At 37.6% G+C, this 26,960-nt stretch overlaps 3 protein-coding genes across 4 annotated transcripts in view; all 3 read right to left on the reverse strand.

The window, feature by feature from the left end:
- Positions 1 to 813: 813 nt before the first annotated feature.
- LOC108681430 (small nuclear ribonucleoprotein Sm D3-like) lies at positions 814 to 2,477 on the reverse strand. The gene is made up of 3 exons (XM_018170456.2): positions 2,472 to 2,477; positions 1,839 to 2,034; positions 814 to 1,219 (listed from the first exon to the last, which is right to left on the reverse strand). The coding sequence occupies exons 1-3, from the start codon at positions 2,475 to 2,477 to the stop codon at positions 1,149 to 1,151; spliced, it is 273 nt and encodes a 90-aa protein (XP_018025945.1). The 3' UTR covers positions 814 to 1,148.
- Positions 2,478 to 2,788: 311 nt separating this feature from the next.
- Positions 2,789 to 10,323, reverse strand: LOC108681435 (chromatin modification-related protein MEAF6). Of its 2 annotated transcripts, none has more exons than XR_001931498.2 (2): positions 10,146 to 10,323; positions 2,789 to 2,842 (listed from the first exon to the last, which is right to left on the reverse strand). XR_001931498.2 is itself a non-coding variant. In XM_018170462.2 (2 exons), exon 2 carries the CDS (start codon positions 5,402 to 5,404, stop codon positions 4,820 to 4,822), a length of 585 nt encoding a protein of 194 aa, XP_018025951.1. In that variant the 5' UTR covers positions 5,405 to 5,630; positions 10,146 to 10,302; the 3' UTR covers positions 3,977 to 4,819. The 2 variants fall into 2 exon arrangements, 1 of the variants encoding a protein (XP_018025951.1); XM_018170462.2 differs by lacking the exon at positions 2,789 to 2,842 and adding an exon at positions 3,977 to 5,630 and having other exon boundaries at positions 10,146 to 10,302.
- A 10,999-nt stretch (positions 10,324 to 21,322) lies between these two features.
- The window catches only part of LOC108681431 (serine/arginine repetitive matrix protein 3-like), a 9,552-nt gene continuing 3,914 nt past the window's right edge, over positions 21,323 to 26,960 (reverse strand). Inside the window, exon 3 of the mRNA XM_018170457.1 lies at positions 21,323 to 21,722. Within this exon, the coding sequence (XP_018025946.1) occupies positions 21,323 to 21,722 (400 nt within the window). The remainder of the gene's footprint in view (positions 21,723 to 26,960) is intronic.

Here is a 26,960-nt window from a genome sequence, read left to right on the forward strand (position 1 = left end):
AGCAGGTGATTTCACTGGCAAACTGCTGAGTGCAGTCTACTGTGCTGTCTGTGCACTGTGTGCAGGAGGCTAGGACTCCTAGGAGCTGCTGAGTGGCGAGTGCTAATCTAAATCCTAGGCTGTAGATAGAATATTCAAGTTAAACGTAATTAGAGTGATATAAATTGCTAAAATTAGCTCCACAAGATACAAATTCGGAAGTGACACTAAAATGTGATACAAATTCAGCGAGTAAGTGATTTGATTTTTAACATGCAGGGACGTGTCCAGTAACTTGTTTACAAAATGTGTCAACACACCCTGATTGCTCGCGGTCACAGCAACTGCATGGCAAAATTTTCGAACGACCATGCTGTCTATTTAAATATATTTAATGCTTTGATAATTTCAGAACATGAATGGTTTCAGAAATTTCATCCTTTCAGCATGGAAAGAATGACGAATATTCCTGGCTAATCGTTCTACTTTTTAGTAAGCTAATAAATTGGCAATGCGGAATTCAATGGAATGAGAGACGTCAAATATTCAATGACACATGGCAGTCATATGATATGCTCCTTTTTTTTACCTAGTGCGATTTCACCACGCTTCACTCACCCCCATCAGAAGTTCCGCGCTACACCATACTTCTAGATTTATTTTGGACTTTCTTCTCTGGTGAAAACGATGCGGCAATAAGGCAGCACGACTAACTTCGTTTTGTTTTTACATGGAGAGTCCTCAATATTGTTCTCGTACGTGAATGTAAACTATGCGATACATTTATATACAGCCATATTGTTCTGCTACGATCAAAGGACATAAAATAATGAATCAACAATTTTCGTGAATGTATATTAGAAGAAACTTAAAATATTCATACGTTTCATCTCAGAGGAATGATACTGAATGGGGTTCCAATGCGGAAACGATCAGCGGCTAACTGATACTGACCTACCTAAAATACTCGATAAAAACCAAGTTTCCTGTAACGTGAAACGACTGTCAAAATTTGTTTCCTTTATTCACCATAAATCCTGTCTGGGAAATTTTAAGCCCAGCGATTTTACTTTATTGAACTTGAATCCATACACTAAATCAAGTCTGGGGCATTCGGTGCATGGATAAACCTTGAGATCCTGTAGCATAGATACGAGCAGCTGGGCTGACTACCTCCTCATGGGGCCACCTGGGCCCCAGCCTCGGCCGCCACCACGACCTCGGCCACGACCTCGTGCAGCTGTCGAAATAATTGTTGTGCAAATATATTAAACTTGAGATGGTAAATCAACATACTGGTAGTGAATGAACAACCTACATTAATTCCATCATGTGAAGTTGAAACTTCATAAATGCATTTTGAAAGGCTTTTATGAATTATATCACAAATTATTCTTCAGTTTAGGGACAAAATTTCAAATTTTGTTCATCCCCACAATGCGGCATATTAGCCGCATTGTGGGGATGAACAAAATTCACCATCCTACGATAAAACGGATCTATTTATTCAACATAGAACAAGTTAACGTCCATCATATTTATCCGCTTCTAAGAACTATTCTTATAATAGTGTACGTACTCTTGATTCATATTAATAGGCTTTTAATCAGACGTTATAAGTAATAAGTATACAGAACCTCAACTCAGCGGTAAAAACCTGAACTTGGGTGCTGGAGTGTCGAAGAACACAACTTACCCAAACAGTGAAACAATATGACCCAGCAACAAATTTACTGAATTCGAATAAATATTTTTCGAGTGCAAAGAACAGCTATTTCAGGCACCCTCCTGGGATGCCTGAAATAGAATAATATTATGAAAATAATCCACATTGACGGCAACAACTATGCAGCACTAACCTTGAGCCCGCAGGATGGCACTCTTGCCACTGCCTGCCGACCCTCTGCCTCGGTTGCCAGCCGTCATGTTGGCAAACATTGGAGCGTTCTTAAGCATATCAGGGAGGACTAGGAACCTAATTTTGCTGCCACGAATGAACACGTTCTCGAGGCGCGTCGTTTGGCCATTGCGCAGTGTAACGCTGCAGGATTCCATCTGGAATAAAAAATAAACAGTGGTTACGGATTTGAAAATATAACATTTATTTACAAGCCAAGGTAATTGAGGAGTTTCACGTCTTACTCAAGGTGTGTTAGAGCAATAAATTGAGGAAGGAAAAGACCTAACCACCTTCTTTTATTCTAAGGGGTGTAGGTTGTGCCTTCTTTCTTCATCTCATCACTAAAGATACTAAACCTTCATATTCTTACTCAAGCCTCCTTAATGCATATTACTACAATCAATAGCAAGAGGAACGGTTGTTATCACTTCTAGATCTCAATTCACACTTCTTAAACAGCCCTCATCCAAAGTGGCTCTCTGGCGGGGAATCGAACCCCTTTTATTAATTGCCATTAGTATGTAGGATACACATCAAGCTTTCAGGACAAATTTTACCATCAAAAATCGTTCAGGTAGCAACTGGCTTTTACTTCCATGATGCAATGTTTAATATCTTGCATCAGAAATTATGAAAATATTACAGGTCCACAATTAAAATTCAAAATGTCATGTAGGATTTCTTATTTAAAGCCACCTTTTGGCCATCGTTGTAATGTAAAATCCATTGAAATGATGAAAAATATGAGCAAACCATTCAACTTGGAATCCTTTCTTGATTTGTGCATCACAAAGCACAGCAATGACTGCAGTCTTTTCCATTTTAGTGATATTTTTCATTGACGACTTGTTACCTTGGGTATTGAAAGTTATTTGATCAGATGCAACACATAATTTAAATAAGGATTGAAGTGTGGCCTTCAGCCTCGTGCAGAACTTTGATGGGTACTCCGATGGACATGATCTGCAATGTGGATAGTGGGAGGACTCAACTATACATTTGAGAAAAGCAAAAAGTGTCCTCATATTCATCTATGTGCAAAATGAGCTAATTTATCTAGCAACAATTGTGATTCACACTGTTGACTAACAATGCATTAGAGCAGAAAAATGACAAAATTTTGGATGTGAATTAGATTAAGGTCTTGGAAATTTAAAATTATTTCATATCCACAACTAAAATATTGAATGTGAAAGATTCTCAAATATAAATTCAAATGTTAAGAAGAAAATGTCATCCCTGTTGTTGTAGGGACAACAACAGGACAAGTTCAGAATTTTATGGGTGGAAAAATTATAGTATTCACCTGCAAAGAAACAGGAAAACTAAATATGTAGCATACTGTGCATTCAAAGATTGAGAGGACATGATCAATAACATTACACCAGAAAAGTTGAATTTTGAGTCTTGTTATGAAAAAAAATTTAAGAGAAGAAATTAGGAAAGAATTAGTGCAATTGACATCAAAGTGAATTGGCTTTTATGAATGCATTTGCATTTATTTACACTGGTCAGTGTAGTGGAGTGCTGATAATGAAGGATGATGACTTTTGAAACGTGCAAGACAAATGAGAATGAGATTAAATGAGATTTAATCTCAAAAATGAGATTAAATTAGCAGCACAGCAATTGTTTCATCATTAATGATGCTCAAAATGCTTCTTTGATCATCTTATAAGCCAATAAATTTCAACTTTTTTAAAAGATTATTTATTCTTAATAGGAGAGAAAGACTTTTGTACATGGCACATCCATAGGTTATAATCAGACCAACCAAAACCATTTTCCCACACAAAATGAGTAGCAAAATAATAATAAGTAACACCACTGATGTTAAATTACAGCAACTAAATCCACTCTATGATCAATATGTATCAAGCCAAATGAAGGAGGGCTTGCTGACTTAGCTCTTGTTTTAGAGAAACTTCATCACAAAATACTGATTTACACACACATCATATACAAAATGACAACTATTTTGAAATAAAACTGCAGGAGTCTCAGTATCTTCCAAGAGTATATATAAATATATATATATTTACCTTAGAAATGCCTGGTGAATAGAGTGACAATGGTGGGCAGGACAATGAATAGGAATTGGTAATTTTACTTTATTAGATGTAGCTGCTGCAAATATTTCATTTGCAACCACATAAGTACTCAACAACATTTAACATTAATAAATTGACATACAGTATTATACAATGCAAGAAATAATAATATGGTCATAATATTATTAAGTGAAACAAATTATCAAGGTAGTCTAAGGCTAGTAATTCTAAATTTACTTGGATCATATTATTCTAGTACAATACTATTTTATGCACAGCTCAATAAATGTACTCAATGAACCAAGTAATTCAGTGGAATTACAAGAAAATCAGATGAACAAAACCTTCAGTATCTTGCATACTTTGAATCCATCTACTGTAATCTAACAGGTGCATCACTGAAGTAACCAATTTAAATATTGCAATGACAAGATATTCCTCCACTAATTTTTTAGTGATAAAAAACTGGCATACCTGAAGCAGTTATACAAAACATACATCACAACTTTAAGCATGCATAAAAATGAATATAAGCTCTTTTAATAAATCAACTGACATGTCAATGCTTTTGTGATTTAGGTTAGGAATAAATGAAGAAAATGTAATGAGATAGATGACAATCATGGAGTGAAATATTTTTCTATGAACTAACATACATTACAATTTCATGGTGGCGAATCTATTATTTCAACTTACAAATAAGCACACACATATATGTACAAGCTAAATTGAAATTAATACAAAAGAACTTCCCTTAAAAAAAGTTAGTCTAATATTGTTGAATTAGCAATTTTACAATTTAGTGAATTATTCATGTCAAAAATTAAATTTATAATTTAACTGGTGTCTATTCTAGGGTTTCTGCATGAACATGAAAGAAGTATCCATTTCAGCGATGTCTAGCTTTCTTATTGGTTTTCTTAATTTTGTGAGAAGCTTTTGAAACTTTTTGCAGTGAGCTACCATCCCGGATACTTTCTGAGATGACAGAAGCCACATCCTTGTTGCCATCATCCTCCAGACCCGAATGTTCATTCTCTGAGTTGAGATCAGATGATGCAAGGCTGGCTGCAGCTGTTGCAGCAGCTGAAGGAGCTTCTGCCACTGATGCTCCTCCTCCACCTTCAACTAGGCCATTTACTGCTGCCATGGAGGTGATTGAAGACTTGCTGAAAAGTCTGTCAGCTTCTTTCACTTTGCGGTTCCGTTTGTCATTCATAGCATTTGCAGGAGTGTTGGTTTTATTAGTAACTAGATATCTCTCCCAGCCCCTGATAATGTTACCATATAACTGAGTATCTTCAAGGTATGAGCCTTCAAAGGCATATATTTGTCTCTCAAGCAAAGCCAAGTTGTCAGCAATTTCAGCTCTACGCTTGACAAGCTCCGCGAGTTCCGCCCTCATGTCACTGACAGCAGTTGATCCACCAGTACTGTCACCAGCAGTACCTCCAACAGTCTTTGACATCTTCATGGTTGCTCTTGAAGTTTTTTCAATGCAATTCAATTTTTAAAATTTGTCAAGTTTTAATTGATTACACTATAAAATACAGAGCTTTGAACAAATATTTGACAGATTAGCTTGGATAACTTTTAATGCCTTGACTCCAGCATACAAGTTGAGTGAGGTGGTAGCCCACAATCTCCAGATCTGCAGTTCAGATGTTGCCACTCCACACAAGGAGGTCCCAACACACGATCTAGCAAGACAAGAAAACACAATCATTAGTGTTGTGATGTGGAAGTTGCTAACTTAATGTAAGTATAAATAGGACAGCAATGCATATGACTATTGAGTCATCAAAGTAAAATGTAAAAATCAAACTTCCACACCCAACACTAATGCCACTGACCAAAAGTTCTTTCGATCAGGTTGTGTTCTTTTGTCTCAAGCCGTTTTGATTGAATTACTTTAACCCACAGCAAATTAAAACATCTGGAGGAAAATGAGTACACACATTAATTTGTTTTTCAGTGCACTATTAGTTATAGATTCAATTGAATAACAAAAGATTCATAAAGAATTATTTTAGTGATTTAAGGAAATGACTGGAGAGAGAATTAATTGGTACTCAAAATTTTCAGTCAAATTTTACTGCCTACAGATAACTTTTTGTAAACAATTAACTGGGTTTGGCATATCCCAACTGTAGAGCAATTAAAATGGAAATGGCGTAGTAATAAAAACAAATATGGCGCATATGTCATATTCATTTGTGCACAAGCCACTAGCATATCCACAAATGATGAAAGAAGATTAATTTGTCAAGAAACTTAGAGTTTGATTGATAATTCCAATAAAAAATACAAAAAATAAATGTTACAATCCCACAAGTGACCAATTTTCAGTGCACCAATATCTCCAGACAAAATCTTTTCAGTTTATCTTACCATAATTTTCTCATAGGCCACAGAGTTTGCACTCATGAAAAATGAGTTTTCAAGATCTTCATTCCCACACAAATGTAAGGACTCCCAGCAGTTCAATAGATATTATAAAGTGAGCCAATTTGTGGAAATTAGAAAAAAAGTAAAATTTTCAATTTCTCACTATCACTACATTATGTGGTGGAAGTTAAATTGAAACAATATCTCACTGCACAAACCATTTCTTTGGTTGATGCAGATTGCTTGGAGGAAACCAAGGTTACACAATTTGACTTTATTCATTTCATGGCAACAGAATCACATGCTTCAAAATGGTGGAAAAAAACACACTCAACATTAATGTTAATTGGAATGCTGTGTGAAAGAGTGTTATTGTATAATAGGATACAGATTTTTTATCTGCATTGTTGGATACTCAAATTCATTTCATTTGCACTTTCCTGAGACAAATGATTTCTTTTTGAAAGTGACTACTAGTGACTGCCCACTTAATATAGTAAGTTAGCTCAGTATATTATCAATATTGGTTCATTTTCCTGCAAAATATTGAATATTTAAATCTTTTATGGACAATGACACCATTTAGTAACAATAAGGCCTTGGTAATTCTGTTTTGGTTTTTGGTAATTGATTTTATTACACAATTCTTTATTTTTGGAAGCTGAATTTTGCAGTTTTGATTAGGATTTCACCACCTACCCCTGTCCTTGAGTGTGGACGTGGGTGCTCCAATGTTTGGGGTGGAGCTAAGTGACTGTCCACATCCTAGAATTTCACCATTGTTGTGGTTGTTGGCTGACTTTCTTTTGTTCACTTAGTTTGTGATTGTCTTGTAAGAGATGATGCTAGTGACTAGTGTGCTGTGGAATGGTCCACTGATTGGTCTGAAATATCAAAATACTACAAGGTTTAATATTTAACCATAGAACCACGGTGCAATAATGAAGGCAATACAAAAGTGCATGCTATTCAGAGATTTTAAACCAATGATCATTGCCCTTTACAGACCGTTCCATAACACACTAGCATGGGGCACCTTCCCTCACAAGACCCACTAGCATACTGAAGAAACAAGACAACAGCATCAGCCAATGGCCCAACAACAACAACAGTTCAATGGAAGAAAATCTGAACATTGTCAAAAGATATCAACTTGCTGAAGTCAGGTCACTAAATGCCTAAAAAATATAAAAACTTGATGTTTATGCACAGATTTCAATGCCTTAAAATTGAAAGACTTCAAAGTATCTCTCTTATCATACATACTTGTTGAATAAATTTAATTTCCCTATAGAAAAGTCACCAAGCAAACTGTCGATACATCAGTCCAGGCATTCTTACTGAAAAATCAATTTTCAGAAGCTGTGTCAGAAGAGATTGAGAAGCAGAAGCTGTTTTGTGAACCTTATTTATTATCAAGTCTTTTCTTCACTGTTCCCTTTATAACGTTTTATTAATCATCAATGTTTTATAAGGTTTTAGGGTTCTTGCAATTTTTTTATTCATTGTGTTTCATCCATGTTAATTCCAGTGTATGTATCACCCACTAAACTAACCCTCATCATCATGTATTTCATTCAACTGTAAATAATGTGTGCCAACTAGTTTTATGAGTTAATCTGGTTGATTGGTCTCATGTTTGATTTTTCCTGCTGTTAGGTTGTTTTAGCAAGTTTGCTGGCCGTGACAAAAGCCTATACTATATTGGTCGTACTGGGCCTTTGTAGCTAAAAGGTTAGGAGTGCCCCTAACAATAGGGCTATTTCAAGACATATTTTTGATTGTGATATTACCACTATTTTGTCAACCTTCAAATGTCAAAGTTCTAACATCTTGAGTTAGGAGCTGAAACAGAAACAAAGGTCTGAACTTGGGTAAAGGGAGCTGCAATGGGGTAAGATGGCGCAACAACCAAGTAAAGAAGTCATTGCCATTTCTTTTGTTATTTCAGAACTAACAAGCAACTTGGAAATTTCACTGTTCAAATCTGTACTTTCTTATTTTAATCAATTTCAAAACTCCCCACAGGTCAAGAGGGAGTTGCCAGGGCCCAGAGGATTGCTGCCAGATAGAGATCAATGATAAGAGCCGTAGGCAAGGTTCAGTCAGCCAGAATGACGGCTCAAGCTCGACCAGCAAAAGAACCTCCCTTGATAAAATTCCACTCTGCATAGAACTGCACCATGCTCTCAGTCTCAGGCATGGTGAGCATGAGATTCTAGGAAATGGCTAGTCATTCAAATGATCAAATCAAAGTGCTCTAGTGCAATTCACAGAAGACGCATGGAGGGGGTGGAGCAGAACAGCCGCGTGCCCCAATACCAGCGGGCTATTCCATTCCAGGGCGTCAATCCCCATCAGGGACTTGCTGACTTGAAGTTGGTGAATATATTAGGAATCCTTTAAGTATACTTGTATTTGCTGATTTCAAGTGGTAAATAAATTATTAGATGATTAAGTTAAGAGACTTCTAGACACAAAAACTAATTCTGAAACAGCTTGGAATTGGACACACACAGCTTGTTCCGAGCTGCATTTGAAAATTAAAATTTTCTTAGTTAAAAGCTTAATAGCTCTTAATTAAAAGTTTAATTACAAAATTACAATTTTTCAATTAAGCTCATTCCGAGCTGTGTCATATTCCAATACAGCTCACACAGGGCATTGGAATTCCAACACAGGGCGTCAGAATTACGAATTAGTAAGTTTGAAGCGCTGTCGGAATTAGTCTCACAATATGCCAAATTTAGTCACACACAGCGTTGGAACTCAGGGATTTTGTAGATTTCACTTCTAAAGGCTTTTAAATAAATATGGCAACAGTTTGCGACATTTCATTATTGCTGGTGCGTAGTGTGGTATTTTGAGAGTGATGTATAGCAATCAGAACTTGAGTTGCGCATATGGTGATCTTTTTATAGCCATTCATTTCTTGGCATGTCCTTAATGTGTTGGAATATGGTATGTTTACCCTATCCAATACAGAACTCTGGCTAGTGGCTTCTGCCTAATTTTTCAGAACAGCACAGACAATCTAACTCATTTAGGTATATAACATTCTAGTAATTAAAAAATACTACACATTTTTCAATCCTGACTAGAGAGAATAAAACAATCATTTTCACACATAATTTCTGAAAAATTTTGCTAATACCTATTCCAGATTGGCAGTTGGCCCATAGTGGCAAAGCAGAGAGTTTTTTAGACTCTCCCTCAAGTTCATTTTTGAGTCCTATAAGTAGACCAGTAAAGTATCCTGGATACCAGCATCATCATACATAAGAACTTGGTTTAAATCTTGGGTAAATGAGGAAATTAAAAATGAACTGATTCTAAAAAATCTCTGGTTTGTCACTATGGCAGTTGCCAGTTGCAGACTAGCTGTCACGCCTGTCAGTATGCTACTAAGTTAGCCTACTGTGCTAGCTTAGCCTAATACCTAGCTACACTAGCTACAATAAAGATTGCGTCTGATTGACCAAGTAAAAATACATTCTAACACAGCTTGTTTACTGTGTTTCATACAGGTCATGGTGATGGTGTACATGGCAGCAAATGGAACAGAATTGTGACAAGAGTTTTTCATATATGTCCTATCTATATGTGGCATAATGTGGGAGCAGTGCCGCCGACTCCGAGTGGATTCAGTGGAAGACTCTCAGTCTCAGGAGTCAAAACAGCACATGGTTGGTGACTTGATGGTAAAATATATTTTTCATCAAATTTTCATACAGCACATATTGAATATAATGAAAAACAATTCTCAATAGCATGTTATCATAAATATTTAACAACAAATATACACAGTCTAACACAGATTTACTTACGTATGAACAAATCAACAAGATTTCGTAGGATCGAAGCACAATACCCGCTTCTGAGCAAAGAATGTTGCCGTTCGCTATGCTTGATACACTAGATGTTAAACGTTTAAGTAGCGGGAATCCCATTGCATCTCAAAGAATTTGTCCTACTACGAATTTGAGTTGTATATTATATAAAAAAATCTACAGATCTTTTTGATGCGGATAAAATTATAAAAATCTGTTCAGTGATACATGGTACATGAACATTTTCTTCATTTAAATATTTGTTTTATTTATTGGGAGCTAGCATTCTACATATATTGAACACGTTTATCGATAATTGTCAGAAATCATGATGTTAATGTATTAATTTATTTGTCATAACATAACATAGTGATCTCGGCGCTGAAGCGTAGGCCTGATGACCGAATCGACACTTCAGCGAACTCGCCTGCGAATCGGTTGAAAATAATCGCGGTTACACGGACACTAGCAGGCCGCAGGGCGATGAAACAGAACGATCACGGGTACAGATGTGAGACAAAGTTCAATGTGTTCGTTGCGGTGTTACATAACGAAACGAAGAAATAAGTACTATTTGCACCTAAACCATATACTAATTTCAAGAGTTGAACATCAACATGCGGTCCTAATAAATACGTTTGCAAAGTTTTATTGAGCTCCGTTCATCAATTTGAGAGATATAGCTTGATGACTGGATGTGCCTCAGAAATGTCAATAGTTGCTCTGTAATATAGCCATATAAGTGATATAACTCATGAACGAAGGCATAATCGAAATTTGTACACGAGCTAAACATCAACGTTGGGTATTCGAAATTTATTTAATTTTGGGTATTCGAAATTGGGTATTCAATTTGTATTCGAAATTTCATTGCAATCTGTTCAGTATATTACAAGATATCCCGTGTACACTGCGAATTTAAGCACGTTATGCTGTTCAATTAAATGTCAGCAGTTTCTCTGTATTGCCATATATGATATAACTCATGAAGGAAAACAAAATCAATAATTTTTACACGAGATAAACATCACCGTTGGGTATTCAGGAACTTATATTCAACATTTAATTCGAATCTGTTCAGTATTTTTATAAGTGAAGTGGTTGCACTGAAGGGTGAGTAACCAGAGCTGAGCCGAAATCGAGCGCCACCCTCCCTGAAGGGGAAGCAAGTCACCGCATTCTTGCGGTGCGGCGACTCGTATGTGGGAGACGGCCTTCGGGACTCAAATAATAATAATAATAGCGGTTTCAGCGTTTAGTAGGCCGTAGGCCTGTCGCCGATTCTTAACATCGCAGAACATTAACAGTATTTTGCGGTCTCAACCTCGCAACTCACTGCCACAATTCTGCTGTGCTTAACCGCCCGGCCTCCTCGCCGATTCTGACCAGAAACTGGCGCACAGAGCTGGGATCGAACCCGCACCTCTCTGCTCCAGTCTTGGTACTCTGAACTTTAACCACTGGGCCACCCTGCCCGGTCAAAAAATAAATAACCATACCTCTACTTACCTGTTGGAGGGACCATATCAATAAAACATCTTCAGAACCCAATCATTGAAATGTCCTGCTTGCATTGGAGGCAGGACCAAACCGCATTATAGTATTAGAATTATAGCATTTGTATAGTATTATAGCAAAATTTCAATTATTTGTCAACCACGGTATCTGACTGCCATACTTCATCGATGTCATGCACAGTACAAGTTTCGTGTTAGATCATTCGTTCAGTCCTAATATATATCCAAAATGGTGAGGTGTCATACACTTAAATTATAATCACTAAAGAAAGGTATTATAGCACGTATTTTTCTATACGCAAAACGGATTCATGAAATCATGTTATAGACCGCCGTCAAGCCTGTTAATCTGTTACAATCAACAAGATGTTTAAATTTGACTTTTAAGTAGTTTGAGGATTGTAGTAACATCTAAAATTTGTTTACTATTACATTTTTATATGGATTAAACCTTCATTATTTTTGTGAAGAAGATTTGTGTGTGAATTTTTACTTCGGTGCAGTAAATTGTCATACGTTGATTAATAACATTATATGCTGAATTTTTTGGAGATAAGTTGTTTTCTTGTTGCGTCGAATGCTGATTGATATTTTAGCTTAAGAGTTCATGGGAATAAATAGAAATGAATGCAAGACTTATAAATTCATACATTACAACTTTATTGTCAACTGAATTAGATTATGTGTGGCAACACGCATGTATATTGAATTCTCCGGCAGGCAATAGCGTAGAATATTAATAAAGTTTTTGAAATTTCAATATACTAAGGTTTATTTCGATGTCTCTGAAAGGCCAAGCGTGTTTGATTTTACAGTCGATGGTTGTAGACTTGTAGAAATTATACATAAACATTTGTCTGCACGTTTGTATTGTTTCTACATGATTGTTTGTTTCTACATGATTGTAACAGATTGTTTCTACATGCAGTAATATTTTCTTACCCAAGTGAAAATTGTACTTAAAAAATTTCGAAACAGTAAAAAATCATCTACAAGAAGCACGATTAAAAACATCAGCAAATTTTTCGATTTTCTTCTATAGGAAAACAAATAAATTCAACACAGGATTTGTAAATAATGTAGAACAAAACTCCCCCACAATTTTACTTCTACTTCCTCCGTGAATTAAATGAGTGCCGAAAATGAATTGCTAGACTACTTGACTCATGGTCAACCATGACTTGACTAACCTAATTGACATTTACAGATAATTTGAAGAATGAATTTTGAGAGAGAGTGAACTGAATACATATGGAAGTTAGATTTATAGTTTGGATCCGGAATATGTTGCCGCCACGCCGGGTGTAATGAGCAAATTGAGCATGAGGTCAGTCTGGCTCAAGTAGCCGATGAGAGAGGTTGTGTGTGACTCAAGGGTGGCGGTAGCCCGGAAGCTGAATATGTTCATGTGACTTGAATCCTTCTTAATGTTACTACGTCGTTCTATAAATCGAAAGCAATTGGCAGCTTAGCTATTTCTTGTGTGTTCTTGAGGATTTATTCCTGTGAAGAAGCGGTTTGAAGGTTATCCATACCAGCTGCAGGATCGGCTCACTTGTGGAATTCGAGCTTATAGGTGAGTTTCACTACCACGTGTTAACCTTCCATTTGTAGATCGTAATATGCGGTAAATTTCCACTATACCATCGTCAATAGTTACTTTAGCGTACTGCTGTAACGGGTAAATGTGATATCCTGTTAAGGATTTTGGAAATGCAGCAGCCAGCCGATGCTTCTCAGCCATTGCCTGCGCTGGCTGATCTCCAGCAGCCTGTTCTACCAAGTAGGCAGTAGGGTAGTTCAGCCATAACCAATAACCACAGGCTCCTACTTATTATGGAAGATTCCTACGAACCGCTCATCTATTATGCTTCCTTTCTATATGACTATGCATTTGTGACTGATAAATATCTAGTGCATATTGATGGTCAATTGGTCATAAATATAGGAGTTAAGTTCGCTGCAGTCCAGCGGGAGACTGGCTGATTTAGCCTGATTATCGTGTCGGACAAGCATAAGTCACTACAAAATTTCTGTTATTCAACTTCTTGACTAACGTTTGCTGACATTTATCAGTCATGAGTCATGACCGTCAATTCCATGGTGAACGGCTTTTCGCAACTTTTCATTGCTTACTATGACACTATTCCTTGGGTTAAGTCAAATGTGTTAATCGAAATGTCATGCGCTGCAGCTTAGTTTGTATGAATTGTTCCAGTGGTGTGAATTTGAAAATCACTTTAATGGCTTCTGTTGAGAAATCTTGGGAATTAACTGCTTTTAGAATTTAAATTCACGCCACTAGGCAAGTTGGCGACGTACAAAGTCGACATGAGATGAGTTTAATCTGAATGTGCTGTCCTAATCTTGTGACTCGTTCCGTACATCTTCTTCAGCGTAAGGTATTTGAACGAAGAGATTAGCATCAAACCTATCATGCAAATGTTCTTATCTTTGTACCATTTGTATGGGCTAGATATACTCATTAATTATTATTTGATGAACTAAGTAGATTGGGATTAAAAAGGCACATAATCGAGTTTATTTGGGTCGAAAATACGAAAGCTAAATTTCTTCTTGTAGTTACAAAAATATGATGAATTATCAAAGATAATTTCGAGTGACGAATTTTTTGTAGCGGCGATCAAATAGTTTCATATACTCCACTAAACTTGAAGAAGTTTGTGCTAATCTTAATCACCAATGCAATTTAATTTATGTTGGAGACCAGAGAGTAATTTTCATTAACAATATTCTTATTTGTTTTTGTCTTCAACAAAACTGACAATAAAGAACAGCTTCTACGTAGTTATACCAATGGTTTGACCAATGATAATGGCCTGTGATAAATTTGTATCTGTGTGGATTACAAGATGCCCTTGATGTTTCTGACGTATCGACCATTTCACATTGTATGGGTATTGGGTAACATGTATAATGTGAGCGAAGCGGTTCGTCATTTTACGACTTCGTTGCAGTCGTCTAATCTACTTTCATGATTAGTCGAGAGAGTATGACGTAGATTGATTGGCATAAATACTTTCATATAGATACGTACTTAATTTTGATGGAAGTTGTACGGGGCAGCCGACATGATATTTTAAAACTTTTTCCGGAGGGGGACGCCATTTTCAAGATAATAATGCTCCGATCCATACAGCTGGAATTGTTAAAAAATGTCACGAAAAACATTCTAATGAAGTTGAGCATCTCATTTGGCCACCACAATCACAAGCCCTGAATATTACCGAGCATTTATGGTCGATTTTAGAGATGCAAGTCAGAAGTCGATTCCTGCCGTCATCGTATTTAAAAGAGCTGAGGGAGTTTCAACTGAAGAGTGGGTTAAAATGCCGTCGAAGAAAATTCACAATTTGTACGAATCAATACATCTGAGAATTGAGGCTGTAATTACTGTAAAAGGTGGACCTACACCATACTACTAAAATAAATATTGGAGATTTCTCAGGTGTTCTCTTTATTTTGTCAAAACTCAAACCCCTATACATGGAATCATAGCATAGTGAAGTTGGCGCTGAAGAGTAGGCCTGATCTTGTACTTTTCGTGACTTGCCCATAAGAGATCTAAAAAACAGGTCCTTCTACCGGATCTTTTCCAAACTGTCGATAGTTTGAAATATAAATCATTGCGTGAACTATGAGATATTTACGTACGTAGAACACTAACACTACGGCCGTGCCAGTCATGAGACAATACGAGAATTAACAATACCTACGTTACGTTGTCGACAGTGACATAATGTATCTAACGAGCATGACGAAACAACAGGCGTTCGAAAGTACGGTCACAGCTGGAAGTGGTACCGCTCCTTTCCTCCAGCTGGAAGTAGCATCATGCAAATGCAGACACGGCACAACCGTACTATACCAATAACTCAAAGGCCATGCCATCTATATTATTACATATTTAGTAGAGTCGAGACGCGATTACGCATCTACGAAGAAGATGACGAAGTGACACGTGAAATTTTAATAGTCTCTGATGGAGGAACATCAGCGGTTCCAGACACTTGGTGGCTATTGCCGCTGTATAGCGACTAGAGCAATACTGATGGCATTATGGCAGTAGGCTCAGAATAGGCCTGATATGGCCTGTCAGCGATTCTTGTACTTTTCGTGACTTGTCCATAGGAGATCTAAAAATAGGTTATTCTACCGAATCTTTTCCTAACTGTCGATAGTTTGAAATAGGTATAAATCATTGCGTGGACTATGAGATATTTATACAAGTAGAACACTAACGCTACGGCCGTGCCGGTTATGAGATAACACGAGAATTAACAATAACTACGTTACGTTGTCGATAGTGACATAATGTATCTAACGAGCATGACGAAACGACAGGCGTTCGAAAGTACGGTCACAGTTGCAAGCGGTACCGCTCCTTTCCTCCAGCTGGAAGTAGCATCATGCAAATGCAGACACGGCACAATCATACTACCACCAATAACTCTAAGTCCATGCAAGCCATATTACATATTTACATAGTAGAATCGAGACGCAACTACCCATCTGCGAAGACAGTTCGGCTGCGAGATACGGTAACACTTAATTGATATTTTATAGTGGAGTCTCCGATGGAAGTGCATCAGCGGTTCCAGACACTTGGTGGCTATTGCCGCTGTATAGCGACTAGAGCAATACTGATGGCATTATGGCAGTAGGCTCACCAGATAATTATTCTTATATTCGGTATTCGTATCACTATAATAGAATGTACTTCGAATTAGGGATTTTTTATAGTTTAAAGACGGAGAGAATACTTTAAGCTATCGTATGATAGCTTAAAGGTAAAGGTAAATATATCTTGAAGATATATTTTGAAGTATTTGATTAGATGTACGAATTATTTGATTGATTTAATGTATTTGAGTAGATTGAAATGAAAAAGTGAAGTTCAATGGGATAAATAGTATTTACATTCATATCTTGCTCAATGTTCATGTCGTAAATCTATAAGTTTTTCGTGTTATGATTGTTCTTTATTTTTTGCAAGTATTTTTGTAAACGTACGATTGCATTGCTTTGCCGCTGCTTTTGCTTCAGCCAACAAAGTGCATTTGGCTTGGGTCGTGGTGGCCGTTGAGCTCGGCAAGGACGTACGTGAGAGAACGATTCTTTCCCACGTGGTAGAAATATGCTGTGTGTGCGTTTGCTTGAGTCATGACTTCCGCTTTGTTTTCGGAAAGCAAGAGCCTCAAGTCATCAGACCCTTTTACTCATATACTCGTAGGGTACCGTAGGGTAGGCGAAAATGTCTTCCGTTTCTGTCCAATATTTCGTATTATTTGCTTACTGTGGTCGTAATTCCGAAATTTTATTGACGTCTACAATGAAAGTTTATTAACGTTTCGTGAAATGTATGTATGTATTTACGATCTATACGCGATATGTACCTACATATTTATACATGTATATATATTTTTTATAAACACGAAATATAGTACCTATATACATATTTATCTCACTTGCTGAAATATGAAACTAAGGTAACTGGTTAGGCTATATTTTTTATTGAACAGATATTTTCATGAATGGAAACATAATTCAGGTTATTTTGTAATGGTATTCGGGTTTTGCCTGTTGTTTCCTGCCGCCCCTGTCACAAGCTGCTAGCTGGAGACCGCGACGGGCTCTAACAACGCGTGTCTTGTCTCCATGTTGACGTCTGCGCTGAACAACTGTAAACAACTGCAAGCATGTCCGGTGCCAAGATTTGGGCATCTCTTTGTATAAAATACTCTTGTTCTAACTGTTACTTGTTACTTTATAATATTCAGCAAATAACCTAAATTTGTCATTGGTATTTTAGGTTATTTAGATTGTATGCTAGATTTTTATTGTATGCTACTATCACTAGTATTGTATTTGATTGTATATATTCCTTTGAGACTATAAACATATTGTATATATTGTATTGTATCACTATTGTATTTGGTTGGTGTTTAGATTGCATCTAAATTTGTCTATGGTATTAAACAACTGCATGTATGTCCGGTGCCAAGATTTGGCCATCTCCGTGTATGAAATGCTCTTCCTTAAATTATTACTTATTAATATTCAGTAAATTATCTGAATTTGTCCCTGATAATTATCTCTGTGGGAGTCAATTTTATTTTCGTGTGCTTAATATCTTCTGATTATTTTATGAACCTCGTCCAACGTCAAGAATATAAATACTCTTTAGGTTAAGGCATAATTGCATGCAAAAATGTATTGTGAGCTTATTCTAAATTTTCTTAGTTTCAATATGACATTGCACTAACTTCAGTTCGTTTCTAAATTATTTTGTGTGCGCTCGCCTTCGACCTCGTGCAGAATGTGAAGAATATCACAAATTTGTCTCTATCTCTCTAGAGATGAACTTTTAACTGTAACTGCTTCAATTTCTCTTGTCCTGACTTCGAAATAACCAACATTGAGGCGTAAACATTTATTTCTTAATTGTTTCTCATTAAGCTTTTATCTGTTCCTATCGTTAAATATCAATCATTGAACTAATTTAGAACGTTGAAATTGTTACTCTTTGGGATTCAATTATATCATGACCCATTTTTGGAAACGAGTTTTTCCTATTTGCCAATTCTTCGTTATTCATATTCATCGTTCGTATTTCTCGAAGGACATTCATTACCTAAGGCATATACAGAGCAATTTGTAGCGAAACGTTTCTCTTCACCAGGTGTTAATTATTACAGCTCTGTACGTCGGTTGAGTTGCGGGTTCGGGGCGCTACGTTATCTGAGCGGAAGCTTCTGGCTTATGTATACGAAATAGAATTGCCTCTTGAGCTACGCAAGCCTCTTACCTCTTGAGGTACCCAAGCCTCTTGCCTATTGAACTCCCCAAGCCTCGTGCCGCTTGAGCTACCCTAGCCTCTTACCGCTTGAGGTACCGGTACCCTAGTCTCTTACCTCTTGAGCTACCCAAGCCTCGTGCCGCTTGAGCTACCAAAGCCTCTTGCCGCTTGAGCTACCAAAGCCTCTTGCCGCTTGAGCTACCAAAGCCTCTTGCCGCTTGAGCTGTGAGCATCTTGCCTCTTGAGCACCCTAGTCTCTTGCCTCTTTAACTATACCCTGGCCTCTTGACTTACCCCAGCCTTTTGCCTCTGGAACTATTGTCTTGGGTCTATTGAACTATTCCCTTGCCTCTTGAACTGCCGTTGTCTCTTGCACTACCCATGCATATTGCCTCTTAAACTCTTGCCATTTGTCTCTTGAACCACCCATGCCATTTGTCTCTTGAACTACCCTTGCCATTTGTCTCTTGAACTACCCTTGCCATTTGTCTCTTGAACTACCCTTGCTATTTGTCTCTTGAACTACCCTTGCCATTTGTCTCTTGATCTACCCTTGCCATTTGTCTCTTGAACTACCCTTGCCATTTGTCTCTTGAACTACCCTTGCCATTTGTCTCTTGAACTACCCTTGCCTCTTGAACTACCGGTATACCCTTTTCTCTTTAATTATACCCATGCCTCTTAAACGAGTTACCCTTGCTTCTTTCCTCTTGAACTGCCCTTGCCTCTTGAACTATACCCTTGCCTCTTGAATTGTACCTCAACCTCTTGAACGAGTTACCCTTGCTTCTCGTCTCTTAAACAGACCTGGACTCTTGAACTATACCTTACCTTTTGAACTATACCTCTACCTCTTGAACCTCTTGAACTGCCCTTGACTCTTGAAGTAAACCCTTACCTTTTGAAGTATACCTCTAACTCTTGAACGAGTTACCCTTGCTTCTCGCCTCTTGAACGCTGCCAAGTTACTATGGACCACATCCTGTGGTTGGCTGCTCCTAGCATTTAGTTGACGCTGGTGTGTTTTTAAACATCTGCGTGTGGGTTTAGACATGCTCTACGTAGATCGTGTTGTCGCTCACTTCATACGACGCTTTGTAAATTTCATACATTTCTTTACAAGGTAAAATTTTAATAAACATTATATGTTTTAACTGAAAATAATTTGAATAATATACCTTTAAAAATGATTTTTTAAAGACAACACTTCCAAAGAATCCAGTGTCTCCAATCTTACAGATGTACAATGAATTTCTCATTTAATTTTCGAATTAAAAAAATTAGTTTTTCAATTTTTTTAAAATATGAATTTTTTTAATATATAATTTTCTTTCAAAATTAATTATTCTATTAATTGATTCATGCATTGCCTCTGACTTCACACAAGTGTGCAAAAGTTCAGATCAATTAGACAGGTAAAAGTGTGTCAGATATCAGTTATAAGATTTGTAGCTGACAAAATTATTTTTTCAATTTTTTAATAGGGTATTGGATTTTTTTTTAAATTTTTTAAATTTTATATTTTGACATTTGATTCGTGCATTGTCTCCAACTTTACATAAGTGTGCAAAATTTCAGATCGATAGGATAAGTAGAAGTGTGTTAAATTTTGATTATAAAATTTGTAGCAGACAGACAGACAGACAAACAAACAGAGAAGAAGTGAAGTTAAATAGAAGTGTTGTAAAAAATAATTCTCAACTAAATTCTACTGCAGTTTCTAAATTCTCCTGTGCCGTTTTCGAACCTAGCTATCTGGCAAGCTATCCAATTCATTATATATATACGGAATATTGTGTTTTTTTTTTTTTTTTGTACAATCACCCTTATTTATCATTTGCTACAAATCAAAACCTCTTGAACTGCCCTTGCCTCTTGAACTATACCTCTACCTCTTGAACGAGTTACCCTTGCTTCTCGCCTCTTGAACTCTGCCAAGTTACTATGGACCACATCCTGTGGTTGGCTGCTCTTAGCATTTAGTTGACGCTGGTGTGTTTTTAAATATCTGCGTGTGGGTTTAGAGTTTAGACATGCTCTATGTAGATCCTGTTGTTTCTCAATTTTTACGACGCTCTGTAAATTTCATACATTCCTTTACAAAGTGAAATTTTGGTTAACATCATTATATGTTTTAACTGGAAATAATTTGGAAAATAATGTTCAAAAAATTATTCGAATGTAGTTTCTGAATTCTTCTGTGCCGTTTTCGAGCCTAGCTATCTGGCAAGCTATCCAATTCATTATATAATTACGGAAAATTTTTTTTTTGTACAATCACGCTTATTTATCATTTGCTACAAATCAAATTTTTTTATTATTACCGAACTTTTTTGTCTCTTAATTATGAATGAATTAACTCAGCATTTTTTTGTAAGAAATGTTGTAAAAAGTTCACCAAATTCTTAAGTTAAGCTTAAGTTATCAGTGTATATAACCCAGATAATCAATAACCTTTCGTTAACGCTGAGTGCATGTAATGAGCACCATTGCTAGTGTTGGGGGCTGATGGAACTCGTATAGCTGTGCTATTTGGATGGAACTCATCACTGTGCTAACTCATCACCAAAGTTTTGAAGCTTACCATAAGTTATCAGTGTATATTACCCAGAAAATCAGTAACCTTGGAGCACCATTGCTAGTTATATTGGTCGCTGATGGAACTCGTAGCTGTGCTAGCCTTGTGTGGCTGTCCAATATTTGCGTGAGTGTTTACACTGAGGGTCGCCCTTAGCCCTAACGCTGCGAGGGTTATTCCTTCATGGGACGCGTCTCTGCGTCCATGAGTTGGTCCCGAATATCGACAATCTTATGTCTCAGGTGTCTCACTCGGCGCCTCAAGTCCCAGGCTGAGGTCCGGTGGGCATTGAGCCCCGGGCTGAGGTCCGGTGCTTCTTGCGTCCCGGGCTGAGGTCCAGTGCGCCTTGCGTCTCGGGCTGAGGTCCGGTGCGCCTTGCGTCCCGGGCTGAGGTCCGGTGCGCCTCAAGTCCCGGGCTGAGATCCGGTGCACTTGCGTCCCGGGCTGAGATCCGGTGCGCCTTGCGTCCCGGGCTGAGATCTGGACTGAGGTCCGGTGCGCCTTGCGTCCCGGGCTGAGATCCGGTGCGCCTTGCGTCCCGGGCTGAGGTCCGGTACACCTTGCGTCCCTGCCTGAGGTCCGGTGCGCCTTGCGTCCCGGGCTGAGATCCGGTGCGCCTTGCGTCCTGGGCTGAGGTCCGGTGCGCCTTGCGTCCCGGGCTGAGATCAGGGGTACCGAGTATAAAATAATAAAAGGCATTATGAACCAATAAGAAATTAATATTCATTAACTGCTTATGACAATAATGTATATAAGAATGCGCGGAAGAAAATTTGGAGCTGAAATCCAAGTTTTATTTAGAGAAAGTTCCTGTGCATCGTCTAGCCTCTGTGATACAAGGACGCCGGTCTGCAGTCCTGTTGTCATGGCGACGGCGACCATCAAACAGCGTGAAGTGATGAGCTGGTTTGGGTGACGGCCGTCCTGTAAAATTAGTCTTTTTGTGGATGGACGATGAATTGGTTGGGTTAATTATGGCAATCAGCCAAAATTCCCTATCTGGGATTAATCGATTAGTTACGATGCGAATACGTACTCGCTAAGACATCGATGCTCGTTCGGTACGTTCATTTATGCGATGAATAATGTGAGGATATATTGTAGGACACGTGTAGTCTTTATCGCGTTTTGTCGAAATTTTTGCAAACTTGAAAATAATACGTCCAATAACCGTGAAAAACGTGACTAAAGTTTTGTTTAAAGTAACTGAAAGCCTACTTGATTTTTTAAAAATATGTTTTGATTCAGCCAGGCTGTATTTCCATGCTTGTTACATGCGTATATATTCGCTGTGTTACATCGACGATGAACAAATGAAAAAATAATTATTTGGCGCAAAAAAAACTTTTTTTTTTTCACGCTGAACCATATTGTTTGAGTGATGGTTTAAGATTTCGATTCGTGTGAGCTTAACCCGTGATTTCGTAATTGCCTGCTAACGACCGAGAATGCGACCTTGATTGTTGATTGCGTCGCTCATCACGCGCGGCAATAATTGACCGACGAGCTTTTTTCTTCTGCGACACTCGTGTTAACCGCGTCAAGCTACCGTCAACATTGAATTTGCATGCCGCTCTCTCCGTGTTATTGTTTCCCAATAGGTAGTTGTGTCTTAAATGTTATATGTGACGCAGAAGGCAGAACAGTACTTGTGACTCGAGATTATATTTGACTCGAGATTATACGTGACGCCCAACAGTACTGTACTTGTGACACGAGATTTTATGTGACGCCCAACAGTACTTGTGCCTTAAAGATGTGACGCAGAACAGTACTTGTGACTCGAGAATATATGTGACGCCCAACAGTACTTGTGACTCGAGATTATATGTGACGCTCAACAGTACTTTTGCCTTAAGATTATTTGTGACGCAGAACAGCACTTGTGTCTCGAGATTATATGTGACGCAGAACAGTACTTGTGACTCGAGATTATTTGTGACGCAGAACAGTACTTGTGACTCGAGATTATATGTGACGCAGAATATATGTGACGCAGTACCAGTGCTTGTGACTCGAGATTATATTTGACGCAGTACCAGTACTTGTGACTCGAGATTATAATCTGTGGCACCGAATGGTACATGTGACTTGAAATTATTACACATTCACTATAAGAGCGAACTATCTTCATTCTAGAAGAGACCTCCATTTGAAGTTTAACGAAAGTTGAGCATAGACACATCAAGAGTTGCGCCATACGAATTTTTGACAAGGTATGAATGATTGTGCAAGGAATGAGATTCCGATTTGTGTTTATTTTCATTTTGCGTTATTTTCTATCTCTTGATCGAAACTTTGGGTTAAGAGGATTAAGCCTGCAATAGATGGGTTTTGATATCCCTAGAATCAGAACAACTTTCAACATCGAAGATGAATTTAACCCCTTAACTTAGAAGTTAGTCTCCTAGCAAAGGTGGTCAACAACAAGCATAAACTTCAAGTTCTCTACTATGTTTAAAACTTTTTTGGGTTTAAACCCTTGGAGGTTTTAAACATAACAGGGAACCTGCAAGGGGTTTATTTCAAACCTGCAAGAGGTTTATTTGAAACCTGCAAGGAGTTTTATATATGAAACCTGCAAGGGGTTTATTTGAAACCTGCAACGGTTTTGTTTAAAACCTGCAAGGGTTCTATTTAAAGCCTGCAAGGGGTTTATTTAAAACCTGATTCATAGATAGTATCTCCCGTAATGAATGGATAACAAGGAGAAAGATCTAGAAAGAGGAGAAAGATCTAGAAAGAGGAGAAAGATCTAGATTTAAATCTCGAGTTTACGTTATAGTGCATGTAAACTTTGTCGTGTGCCCGGATTGACATTACGATTTAAAAGGACTGTAGGGCAGACTAAGACCGAAGTGATCGATTGTGCCCAGCAGTTTTGCTTGTAAGGCCGTCAATGATTGGCTGATGAACTTACGATTTCTTAACTTTTTTTTAAAAGTATATAGGCCCAGGTTTTAAAGGTCGCCTCAACTCAGAACACAATCTCGTCTACCGACGTTCGTCTGATCATTGCTCGGAATTTTTTTTTTTGTTTCCTCGAATTTTTGAGACTGTGTTGTGCTTTCATGTGTTCACTTTCTTTGCGGTTACGAGACTTTGATGCTTACGATTTTAGAGGACTGAAGGTCTGACCGCGATCAAAGTGATCGATTCTGCCCAGGTTTTCAAGGTCGCCGCAACTCGGGACCTGTCTATCTTGTCTATCTTGTCTACCGACGTCCGTCTGATCACTGCTAGGATAATTATTTTTTTGTTTCCTTGAATTTTTGAGACTGTGTTGTGCTTTCATGTGTTCACTTTCTTCGCAGTTACGACGTGACTTTGATGCTCTTCTCTGATTTTTCCCGATCGATAAAAAAGATGGGGTTTTCTAGTATCGAACTCTGTTTATTTTTCGCGAGGTTGGCTTTTATTTTAGTTCATAAGATCTATTGTCCTTTCGAGCTAAGGCATTTCGACTCAATTTCAAAATATCTAACTTTATTCTTCTTTAATAAACGGGAGTTTTTTATGTTTCTGCAATTTAAATGCTACATACTGTATTAGGAGTCCATAACTTTTATCCTTCTATTGCATTTTAAATCTTTGCTTTTATATCGAAATCGCGCATCCTCAGAGTTCGACACATCAAATTACGATATGTTTTCGGCTATTGTTCCAAAGTTCGACATAATAAATAGTTCTACACGAACATCCCTCTCTCATTTCTGATGATGAATCTGACTATATTAGTGATATAGATGATAGATAAAGATAGATATAGATAGATATAGATCTGGCTATATAGATGATATATATTAGTTAATACAAGAAACGTTCTCGCAGCATAAGTTTCTCGCGAGCCCGCATCCCAACTCGTTGATGCCTAGAGATGTGCGTGACAATTCGTGGCTAGACGAGGTGTTTGCATGTAGCCACTGTATGGAGCAAGATTTTAGCCTCTAATCGTGCTTGTCGGCCTCGCTGAACTATGACAGATTCGTAAGACCGTAAACGAGCTTCTCGTGTTGGTGTTGAGACGTGTGTTCATTTTTTAGCAGTTACGAGACTTTGATGCTCTTGAATGATTTTTCCTGATCGATAAACAAGATGTGGTTTTCTAGCATCGAACTCATGTCATTCGTTCGTACCTACAACTCCCGCTAGCTGGTTCTCTGCGTTTGCTTCTTGATTTTCACCGTTTTAATTGTTTAAACTTCTAGAATCTCCCATGGTGTTTTTTGATTTTGTTGGAAGGTTGCTGTTATTGATTAATTATTGATACTGTGATTATAGAATTTTCTTCTCTTTATTTTCTATGCAATTAATTGCATGACAATTACTGATGAACAGTCATGAAGATAATTACATAACATATTCGCACTGGGCTGCGCCTGTTAAATTCATTCCACCGATTGAGTGACCAAGCAACATTAGCAAAAGGTTTGAATTTATTCCTGCTGTATAGATAGATTGGACTGGATAAAATATCGTGAACGTCACCGACTCTGAAAGTCTTCTCATGTATATATTATCTCGTGTTCTAATGTGTGTGCAAGAGTAAGGTATGGTGATTGTGCGCGCTCGTGTCGTGTGAATGGCCACAGAAATCCTTGGTTGCAAGTACCGTTATCGAAGGTATGGCATTCTTCGTCTTTGTTTCCCAGGGTGTCGATAAGATCTTTGATACGCGTATACTGCATGTGTGCCAGCGACGAACCTGCACTTATATTATCTATTCAGATGTTGATATAAATGTGGCATATATATATTATATACTGGGTGTGAAAGATTCTAAACTCCGATGTTGAAATTAATGTGGCAGTGACTATTTAATTATAAAAAAATTATTAGTTTGCAATTTGCCTGAACGATTTAGATTTCCATTTTAATCGATTTTTTAGCTATTCAGTCGTTAGTTAATTATAAATTTTAGGCAACATAAATTTGCGTTCAAGTATTTATTGGATGCGGTCTTTCTTTAATACGCTAACGTTCTACAAAAAAAATTAATTTCACGAGCAAAAGACCTTAGCACCGACAATGTTTATTCATGAAACTCTTGGCCAAAACTGGACAGTACTAATCAATGTTTACGGTTCAGATATTCATGCTTAAGGGTATATTCGCAATGCAGCACCGGACCTGTATGGCAATCAAGCACCTACTACACTATAAAGAACCTATTAGGTTTCCCAAGTTAACATGAACACATGTTTGGACCCTCTTACTCAGTGCGTTGCGTGATATAACATTGCCTTTTAAGTCTTATTAGTGGAGATCTAAAAGGTATTCGTTCATAACGTTTCTGCCCTAACACAGAGACTCTTTAATTATGCCGGTCGATTGGTTGCAGGGAACGCAGCTAGACAAACGATAACAAGCTCTGTTTTCTTGATGGTTGCATGGAACGCAGCCAGACAAACGATAACAAGCTCTGTTTTCTTGATCTTTTCGCAAGGCTTTCGTTGGTTCAAATGGCAACTTCCTCGCCATCTTGAACTGTTTTATCGGCGTTTATTTTGATGATCAGGTATCTTATACAGTTTACAATCATTGTTGCTTGAAATTATGACACTTTATAGACCATTCGTTGAGATTGGAGAAGAATGATTATAGGCTCGTGAATACATTTGTGGACTCGGTGATATCTTGATTATATTTGCTGTGTAAAAACAACAGCTGTGTTGCCTTTAGTATTACCTGTACCTTTCAGCTGTGTACTCTATCTAGTAGATAATATTTATCTAGTAGTGATAATTATCTAGTAGATAAGAAATAAAACCTATGGAAAAATATATGTTCAGATTTGAAATGCCTATAGCTCCTTATCGAACCCGGTGGAAGTCTAGTAGCTACTTCAAACTATCGCCAGTCATGAAAAGATCCGGTCAAATGACACGAGTTTAGAT

Source organism: Hyalella azteca, unplaced genomic scaffold (assembly GCF_000764305.2).
Source record: "Hyalella azteca isolate HAZT.00-mixed unplaced genomic scaffold, Hazt_2.0.2 contig7238, whole genome shotgun sequence".
Taxonomy (NCBI): Eukaryota; Metazoa; Arthropoda; class Malacostraca; order Amphipoda; family Hyalellidae; genus Hyalella; species Hyalella azteca.